The 10,317-nt window shown below is 40.3% G+C and overlaps 1 protein-coding gene, 1 long non-coding RNA gene and 1 other non-coding gene across 3 annotated transcripts; all 3 read left to right on the top strand.

The window, feature by feature from the left end:
- The first annotated feature begins 3,948 nt into the window (after window positions 1-3,948).
- cfap96 (cilia and flagella associated protein 96) lies at window positions 3,949-7,060 on the top strand. The gene is made up of 8 exons (XM_058650267.1): window positions 3,949-4,018; window positions 4,323-4,431; window positions 4,688-4,907; window positions 5,176-5,313; window positions 5,590-5,665; window positions 5,963-6,148; window positions 6,231-6,394; window positions 6,626-7,060. The coding sequence occupies exons 2-8, from the start codon at window positions 4,332-4,334 to the stop codon at window positions 6,678-6,680; spliced, it is 939 nt and encodes a 312-aa protein (XP_058506250.1). The 5' UTR covers window positions 3,949-4,018; window positions 4,323-4,331; the 3' UTR covers window positions 6,681-7,060.
- Window positions 7,061-7,359: 299 nt separating this feature from the next.
- On the top strand, window positions 7,360-9,311 carry LOC131472671 (uncharacterized). Its single transcript, XR_009242113.1, has 5 exons — window positions 7,360-7,433; window positions 8,140-8,219; window positions 8,553-8,599; window positions 8,888-8,935; window positions 9,187-9,311. It is a non-coding gene; the product is annotated as an uncharacterized LOC131472671 (long non-coding RNA).
- Window positions 8,257-8,457, top strand: LOC131473132 (small nucleolar RNA SNORA74). Its single transcript, XR_009242170.1, has one exon. It is a non-coding gene; the product is annotated as a small nucleolar RNA SNORA74 (small nucleolar RNA).
- Window positions 9,312-10,317: the final 1,006 nt, after the last annotated feature.

Consider the following 10,317-nt stretch of genomic DNA (forward strand, 5'->3'; position numbering starts at 1 on the left):
CTCCTCAGTATAATGACTGTCCCTCATCTGCATGTTGTGTTCTTCAGTCAGTGTCATGTTTCATGTCACAGTGTATCCCTCAGAGTTCATCAGTGGCTTTTGGTTCGACGGTGGAGTTCACACGCTCACAGTCGGTGACAGTCAGTGACCTTTGACACTAGAGTGGACGTGGACATGTATCTCACCTTTGCTGCTGCCTCGTTCTCGGTGAACAGTTTCAGACCAAACGTCTGACACGTGTGCGAGAACATATTTGCATAACCGGTGCTCATGCTGTCACTTGGAAAGCTCAATATTTCTCAACGTCTGCCACACACAGCGTGAGAAAGTGAAGAAATGGATCCAGAATCCAGTTCTGCGGCACGTGACGGAGCCTCGTTCAGAATAAATGAGCAGCATGCGAGTGAGTGCAGGGCTCGTGATCTCAGACCAATGCAAAACATCTGCAAACACCGACTTAACAACAAAGTCATTTTAGTGCCACCTCACTGTTGTGTGTGGCCTGTGGGTGAATGTTAATTACATTTGGAGATTGATGCCACAACACAATCACTTCACATTGATTTGAGTGATTTTCCCTCTTGCTCTGGTGTTTGGAGAGAGAGGAGAGAAGTATTGTTGAGATTCTCTCAGTCCTCCAGCAAAGACACACGTTTAAGTGTCTCTCTGGATGAATGTGATGCTCACTCTCAATGTCTCAGCTCTTTAACTTCTGCACAAGTCTGCGACCAAGTAGCTACATCTGACAGAACACCATGAATGAATGAATGAATGAATGAATGAATGAATAACCCTCTGTGACATGATGCTGGACAGTGAACGCCACACATGAGGGACATGTGACATTTATCTCAAACTCACTGTGTTTGGGACGTGTGTGTGCGTGAGCTCTGATGCATGATGAAGAACTGTGTGTTTTCATGAGCGCATGTTTGGTCATTTGCTGCAGGAATAACACACAACTCCTTATATGGATCTTCAGGCTTTCCATGTGCATTTTTTCATCACCTTCTGTGTTGTTGAGTTAAAGTTATGATTAAGTTTTTATCAAATAATAAAAAAAAAATGGGAGTAGCAATAATTGACATAAAACATGAGGAAATAAAAAAGGAGAAAGTGATAAGTGTGATTATACTGACATTCTTTTATTAATAGAACATTTTCATTCCATTAATGTCCAAATTATTTGTGACTCACTAATGTCGTCGCTACATTAAAAATCCAATATAGGGCTGTAAACTTTACAGATGTTGACCACTGAATAAATCCCATTGTGTCCTTTGGTGAAGAATAACTTCAGATTATGTCCCACTCACCATTACACCTCCTTTCAGAGCTGCTTCTTCACATATAACACATGTACAGTAATGCATCGCCCATCTCATGGTAAATATTAATGAAGGCTCAGACGGATGAAGCTGTGGAAAGTGTTAAGTCTTTATTTACCTGCGTGTGCGACGTCGTCCTGCTCGCTGAGATCTGAGGAGTATTTAATGAAAAGAGACGCTGCTGTCGTCCTGTGGAGTCGACAGCTGCTGCAGCTCCACATGCATTTTTGACACTAAAAAACTTTCCACTTGTTTTTAAGACTTGTTTGTTGAGCACTACAGACTAAATACATGTGCTGTGCATCTATTTATCCATCAATCTATAGAGAGTCAGCGTCAGTTTCACAAAGAAAGGTCTTAAAAAGACATTAATACATTTCTAGGTTTTACTTGGACCAAGATTCTGTTTCATTTTTATTTATAACCACACACACACACATATAAATGAATTCTATTCTTTTCAAAGTGTCTTTTAATTTCATGCCCACTGGGTGCATACAAGGCAGCCGAATAACAGTGATTATGTCAAGTATAGTAAGGCCAGCCATGCTCCAGTTCAACAGTTCCTAGAATAACTGGTCTATGGTTAGTAAATCCTGCTCAGCTGTTATATACAGTTACAGTGACGTGTCGGCTCATGATGGAGGAGAAAACAAACTTTCTCCATTAAACAGCTGTGGAAGACGAGCACTGTTTCATCCAAGGATGAAAAATGAACATCATACAGTCATCTAGAAATGTTAGATAGTGATGGATCACAGCTAAATGAGCTGCTGTGGATCTGCCTCTATATTAGTGAATGTACTTACAGTTCTTCTCGCTGTAGTTTCAAGTGTTCATTTTTATTTTACATTGACTTATTTTATTTTATATTATTTTTATATTGATTTATTTAATCATTCAAGACTAAAAAAAACAAGATGAAACGACCAGAAACCATGAGAATTCTCAGTAAACTTGTGGTTAAGTAGATTTAAATTTCATTTTGAGGAAAGTGGGTCATTACAGTAATACACCACTACGCAGGTGGCAGTAGTCTGTATGTAAAAGAACATTTATATTTATATTTATTTATTTATATTATCTGCGTCACTACAGGAGCGTGTGTTTCGTTGGATGTGTAACGACGGGAACGTCATTAATGGTGATTTTGCACTATTTTAACATCTTGTGTAACATTGAACATAAATAACGACACTTTAATATTAATATGCACTTTATTGCAGGTTTGCACAGAACATTTACACACACACACACACACACACACACGCACGCACGCACAGTGTTCGGGTAAAAGAGTCCCAAGGCCAGCAGGAACTTATTTATGGTTCCGGGTCAAACCAAGTGAGGAGAAAGGAGAGGGGAACTTGTGGAAGATGGAGTTTTGGAATCTTAATGTTGATTGTAGAGTTTGTTTTTAATAAAATTATTTAAAAAAAACATTATTAAAAATGTGTAAAAACTTGTTAAAATATTAAGTTAAAAATCAATACTTTGTTAATAGTAATGATGTTGATGGAAAACCTGCACATGGTAGCACCAGAGCTGACAATCAGAGCCACAGTATAAATACTGTTTGACTCTTGACTCTATACTGCCCCCATGATTTCCAGTGGTATTGCTCTGTTAGGTTTGTCATCATAGGCTCTGCTATCACATGACTCTGTGTTGTTAGTGTAAATGAGCCTGAAGTTGTTGCACAGCACAATGAGAGCGTGTCCTGGCTCCTCTTTCTTTCTGTCATTGAGAAGTCGAGACTCCACAGGTTTCCCCTCGTCCATGTCTGTTCAATATTGAATTGTTGTGTCTTCACTTGTGCTTATTTCCAGAATGATTGACAGCTAAAGCCTGTCCCACACTAGAGGATTTTCAACACAACAAACTTTCTGATTTTCAAAGTTTTATACTTTACACGATTCAGTCGAGACGCAGAATCACACGCGTCTGACAGAAACTCGCGGGATTTAACGAGACTTCAGAATATAAACAGACATGGAGGCGGACCGTTGCTTAAAGCTGGTGTACGTGTGTTACCTTAACCTTAACTATCACAACTGAGTGCTGAACCCTGAGCCTAATTCTAAAGCAGGTGAGGGTTAGGCCTGTAGTTGTGAATGCATGATGTCAATAAGTGTCCTCAAAAAGACTGTCTCACACTTGGCTTTGTCTGTCTCTCTGTCCATAAGTCTGTCTGTCTGTATTCGTCTGTTTGTTGTGTTGTTGTGTTTGCATCATAAACTGTTGTGATACACTGAGACACACACACACACACACACTGTAAACTCTGAGGCTGCACTGCCACCTGCTGGTAAATGTGACCATTTCTTGTACAATGCAGAAACAACTCACTGCTTCTACCAGTTAGTTTGTTACCACTGAAGAAAAGAACAGGACACAGAGGAAAGTGAAACATGTTTATGATCTTTTAAGGTTTAACTTTATATCCTCACTTTGAATTTCAATATTGTTTAAAGTAGAGTTTTGACTTGACTCTCATCAACAGGAAATGGAAATGCTTTAACATGTCATTCTTTTATTTTGAAGGCACGGCTACCATTTCCAGGAAACTATCCAATGCTAATGAACTTGACACCGTTTCGTTCCCGTCTCCATGGCAACACAGAATGTAAACAGTTCAATATTAAAGTGTAAAGACACTGAAATCCAACAGGACACAGCAAGAAACACAGGTATCGTCAAATCTGTCTTATATATTTATCTATTTAACATTAGATTATTATTATTATTGTTGTCAAAGGTATGTGTGAATGTGTTCATGACATGTTCATTTGTTACTATCTGCTGTGCATTGGTGATTTAATGTTAGTTTATAAATGTCTTTAAGGTCAAGTTTTTTTAATTGTGATTGGATGACGAACAAAGTCAGTGATGTCCACATGAAACACACGAGGACTATTACACATTGAAATGTAACATTTAAATACATTTAAAGTTGCTACTAAATGGAATGTAATAACAGAAGTGTGTTTCCAGTGTGTAAGGATGCCTTCAAGTGAAGGGAAGATGGACATGGAGCGTCTGGGCATCTTTAAAGAGATGACTTACATTTCTATAGGAGACAAGTACACGTCACTCACCGACCGTAAGCATTCACCTGTCTGTTCTCTTCAAAATAAAAGCATGGGATTGTTGCTTTATTTGGTATGATGAAGAGAGACAAGGAGGCTTTATAATTACAATAAAGCATAAACTTGTTTTTTATGGTCACGCCCCCCCGACACACACTGTTTTAATAAAGCATGTAAAGCAACACTCTCACTGTGTGTGTGTGTGTGTGTGTGTGTGTGTGTGTGTTTTCCAGCTGATTTAACAAACATTCTTTTCTAAAATAACTCCAGGTCCGTTCAATGTGTCGGCTCACCGCGGCCGGCAGATGCAGGCGGGGACAACGAGACAGTGGTGTGCTCTGCAGAGCGGTTTCTTTGACAAGTCCTACAGACGCGTGTTTGAGCGCGAGGCCCTAACTGAGCCGCTGAGACTCGCACGACTGCACCGAGTCCAGCAGGCCAAGAGGAACCTGGGCAAGGCCTTCGTCCCCTGTCACGGCATCAAGAGGCCGTGAGACCACACGCACGCGACACACGCACGTGACACTGGTCACACTGACACAATGACCTGGAGGCCAATGAGCGTCTGGTCAATATGAGCTTAAAATGATTCCATCATTGCATTTAATATATTTATGATTTCACAGACTTTCAAAGTAAAGGGGCGTGTTTTAATGTTTTAATGTGAAATAATGTCACTAAATCCACAAAAGCTGAAAAAGCTGCTCTCCTCAGAACACGAGTCTTTATACTGAGACAAACGTGGTGTCTGTCCTCAGCTGTGGTTCCGGGAGTTTCTATGGGACGTTATCCGGACCCGTTGAATCCCTGAGTCCGCTGACAGTCGGCCAGAAATTCCGTCGCTCACCTGGACGCAACATCCTCACCTCACCTCCAAAGAAAGGCAGTGGATACAGGTTCATGGCAGGAACTCATCGACACGCGACTCGTCAAGTTTTAACATTTGTTCCCACTTTACTGAATCTATAGTGTATTTATTTATTTATTTATTTGATCACTGTTTTAGGCCACGTTTTATAAATTCTGGAAACATAATTCAAATGTTTTAGACCATTTTAAATATGGTATTTAGATAAAGTTAGATATTTGAATGCTGTGTAATTTCAGATGACAGTTGCAGCTGCTGCATACATGTGTATGTGTGTGTGTGTATACCTTGTTATCTTGTGCAGCTATCCCAATGTAACGCTGTCTGACATGGAGCTGTACGCCTCTGAGCCCTACGACCGTCCCAAAGACGTGCTGAAGGTATTTCTGTTACATGAGAGCTCAACTTTTATTTATGTAGCATTTATTAAAACTCAAAGTTCTGTTACGGGATTAAAATACAAATGTTATAAACTGTTATTTATTTTTAGTAAATGGCCTTGAAATAAGTGGGATACTGTTATTATAAAATAAAGACTTTGATTGAAGTTTTTTCCTCTTCTTCACTTCATGTGGTTATAGGGTTATAAAGTGTAAAGTCTGCTGCTTCCACACATGTAAAGCTATTTAAAGCCAATGCCTTATGAAGTTAATGTTATAATATCTTTGTGTTTGCAGAGGGAGGCGGCCATCCATCGCTCCAAGTTCAGAGACGGTCCCTTCAAGCTCAACCTTCACCCCAGAGCTTTTTTCCAAGCCAATCCGTACCACGGCAACAAGCCTCTGTCTGCACCACACAAGCCCCGCCCACCTGCACAGAAAGCGCCCCCTGTTCCCTTCAAGCCCTCGTCCCCCAGCAAACGGGTGAGTGCTGCTGTGTGGTGCTTCCTGTTCGTACCAAGCGTCCTCTTCATGGGTGTGTTCTGTGTTCTGTGTTCTGTGTTAGCCTGGAGGAATGAAGGCGGGGACGTTTGACACTTACCCCTCCCACTCTGCTGAGCCGTTCATCGCTCGCCGCTCCAAAACCACCAATCAGGAGCCAGTGTTTCACCCCCCGCCTGGTCCTAAGAGCACACCTGTGAAGAGCATCATCACTGTCAATGTTAACAGGTATGATCTCATTCATGAAGCTGAACTCAGATAATAAACTAATGTTTAAAGTTCACGTGTTATGTTATGTTGTCAGAAAATACTGACAGTTCTGTTCTTTAAATGAAAACCGTTTACAGTTACTTGGCTGAAGGGAGTTTGTGAAGAATGTCTAAATAAATCTGAACTGCTTATTATTTCATTCTGTCCTTTTTTTGTTTTTTTATTTATTAATTTGAATTGCTGTTTTAGGAGCGTGCACTCTGCAAACTACACTTCAACCATCCCGGCTGTGATGACACTGTGACTACGCCGACACTAGCAGTGTACTGTATGTGTTACTGTGTATCCACTGTCATAAAAGTCCTTCTCTCATGCTGCAAAATCATGTCTCCTTATATTTACACTGTTGAAGACCCAGTGACCTGAATGACAGACGTATCTATTGTCGTATTCAGACCTCCTTGTTTATAATGATAATGTTCATATGTCGTAACAACTAAGAGCTCAAAGGAAGTTTCGTACAGATATTTATATAAAACATTTCACTCACAGTTGCTGTCGACATATTCATGCGTTGTTCACAGTTCACAAATGCATTCTTTAGAGGACAGCAAACTTTTAAATAAATAGAATAGATGATACTTTATTGATCTCGAGGGAAATTCAAAAGGGAAAAGTGAAAATTGTGTATTATATTCTGCTTAATGTAAATACAAGCATGTCCACTTGTGTGTCAGAGTCATTACCTTCTGTAAATGAATGTAGCCAATATTACACAAATGCATTGACATTAAACATACATTTTCAATTAGAACTGTTTTGCTCTTTAAATCAAGTAAAAACGTCGCTGAACATGTTTCACTTATTAAAGATAAAATTGGGCTTTTGTTGTATTTTAAGTCCAAGGAAAACCTAGTGGTCCATCTGCTTGTAGGACGATCTTTGAATGAGCTTCCTTTCCCACAATGCACAGCGGCGCACTTTATAAAACCACGCGGGACTTCCGCTCGTCCTCTTCCGCCGCTGCAGCTCCAGCTAACACGTCGTTGAGAACTCGGTGAGTGTCTGAATTCTTCTACAATAATAATAATAAGTGTTAGTTTCTCGGAGACGATGAAGAAAGTTGTGGATAAATAAGTTCCACAGTTGTTTGAACACACGTGGCGCTTTTTTATTTCTTTTCTTTGAAGTTCTTTCAACCGCTAAAGACCGCGTCACGTGCGCAGTGAGCACGTGGTTTGAGTAAAGGGTGTAACGTTTATAAATGTGTTTCACATCTTCAGTAAAGTCGAGTTATTAGTTAAAACAGGCTGAACTTTCTAATGACTTTATATTTAACTATTTAACTATCTGTAGATTTGTTAGCAGGGAACATGTTTAAGGAGAACTGTCCTGTGTTTAATGGTCGTTTAAACTCTTATTAGTCATTTGGGCTTGTTTTAAAACGGACATTAAGAGAGCAGCTTTGTTTTGTTGTAACAACCACATCACTGACATTATCCTCGAGTGAGAAGTGGTTTAAAGATGAAGAACAATGGAGCAGGTTTTAATTCAATCATTAAACGTTCACGCTGTAAAAACATGTTTTAAGCAGCAGCAGCTGCTGGTGAAAGTAAAGATAATGCAAACATGGCTCAATGAAAACTAACAAAGTGTATTATTTATGGAAATGTAGTTGAGTGAATCCTTTTGTTAAAGGGCTGTGGACACATGAATGTCTGAATGTGTCCCGAGTGATTAACACTGACGCTCTTGTCTTTCAGAGACCGTGTCTCGTCACACACGCTGTAGCAGGATGACGTTGGATGGAGACGCCGACACCTGCGTCGTCCTGGAACCACAGGTAAACACCGCTTCAGTGACGTGGTTGAAGCTCCTCCTCCAGTACTAAGTCAGCTGACCAGGCGCTGTGTGCTTGGCTCAGTGTTACAGTGCTGGTAGATGAAGTCTCTGTTGTTAGTCTCGGCCCGGCAGGTTCTGTTTTAGAGTCTGCTGCTGATGTGCTGCTGCAGAGCGCGGCCCAGTGAGAGTGGCTGGTTCTGGTTCACCATCAGGACGGGCCTAGTACAGGGCCGCACACTCACGCACTGACACCGTGGTGCTGTGTCCTGCTTTGTAAATGAAGTTTGAATGAAAACGAGCCGTGATGTTGAGCAGACGTGTGTTTGTGTTGCAGCAGAGAGTCGGAGCTTCTCGGTGTCTTCATGCTGCAGACTGACACTGGTGAGTGAGACAGCATCAGTCGCACACACACGGGTGACGCATTAAATGAAAATCATCACTGTATTTGACTTGTGTTGCTGAAGTATCTGCCGTCAGAACAAACACCTGTGTGATGGTTTTCCTTTGATCTGCTTCATCTAAAGTGCTCTTGGATGCTGTGATGAGTCATAATTATAACACATCATGCTGACAAATCACCGTGGTGACTTTTAAAATCCTGAGCATGTCACACTGTGGCCAGTGATTACTTGGTGCTTCTAGTTTCACCTCACCGTTATCTCCCTACAGGAGCATGAGGAGCAGCTCGCCTGCAGGGGGCAGCAAACGCCTGTAAAGGTATGTTGAATGCAAACAGACTGTGTCAGTAAAGTGAAACCCAATCATGTACTCCCATGGCAGAGGCCTCCTCTCTGCTGTGGAATCTGAGTATTGGGAGAGAAAGTCAGGACTTTTGGCACAGGTTCACGTAAAACCACTTACTACGATCTGACTAAAGACCTGAAACAACCACCTGCACTGTCAAAGCCTTAGTTATACATATGTGATACTATATGAGCTGTGTGGTAGTAATGTTCCTTATGTTGCAGTGTTCAGTGACCTCACACCAGGCTGCTGGGAATGAGTGGGTAAGATCTGCAGTATAATCACAACATTTAATGATTGTATGGATCAAATGTAAAGTGTTATAAATAAACTTTGTTCTTGCACCACATTGATGTTCAGTGATTTTTGTTGTTTTGCTTTTTCTGAGGTTAATTTATTAGTCGGGGTACAGGGAGCCACTCCCACATCATGGCATCAGCTGTGACACAATCAGCTCTTATTATTATTATTATTATTATTATTATTAATAATAAAATATAAAAGCTACACACACTGTCACTGGGACAAGTCCTAAGTTATTAGTTTGTTCACAGGAAGTGTTGCATTTCCAAGTGGAAGCAAATGTGACTTCAGTGGAGTTCACACACACACACACACATGTGTGTGTAAACTGTTTTCATTGGGGTTTGTGTGTAACTGAGTAAAATGACTTTCAGGTAAAAAGGTTTGGCAAAAGCACTGATCTACTCTGATGGGTGCACAGTTGACTCTATAGTCTGTACAGATGTGGGGAAATAAGACTCTGAGGAAGAATATCACAAGAGATGCTTACATCACTGACTCCTCCCTCAGCCTCCTCGGCTCTAAAATCATTGTTAAAACATCGTGTTTTGATGATTCACTCGTGATAAAAGGCTGAAACTGAACACGTGTGCTGCTGCAGTTACTATGAACAGCACTGAGCTGAAGTGACTGTGGATCATCATGTTCTCACAGGTGAGACGACAGTCAGTGTCCACACCTGTTCCTCTGCTCCCTCTCATACATATACCTGTACAGTTAAATTAACTGTCTTTACAATGTATTCATTTTTGAAACGATACTCATCTTAATACAAAGGTGTCATTGAGAATACTTTTTATTCTGCTTTATAATTTTTGAATAACATTTTATTCTGTAACATTAGGTTTACTGTTTGATAAATAGAAACTTATGTTTTGAGTTGGTAAAGTTATATATATTTTATATACAGTAACTACAAATACTGATCATTTTTGAATGATGGTCATGTTAAATGATATTTAAGTGTTTTAACAGTTTATCATTTCATATCAAGTAAAATAAAAAGTTGATGATTTGTTTTTAATTCTGAATATTTATGATCATGCTTTATT

This window comes from Solea solea, chromosome 14 (assembly GCF_958295425.1).
Source record: "Solea solea chromosome 14, fSolSol10.1, whole genome shotgun sequence".
NCBI lineage: Eukaryota > Metazoa > Chordata > Actinopteri > Pleuronectiformes > Soleidae > Solea > Solea solea.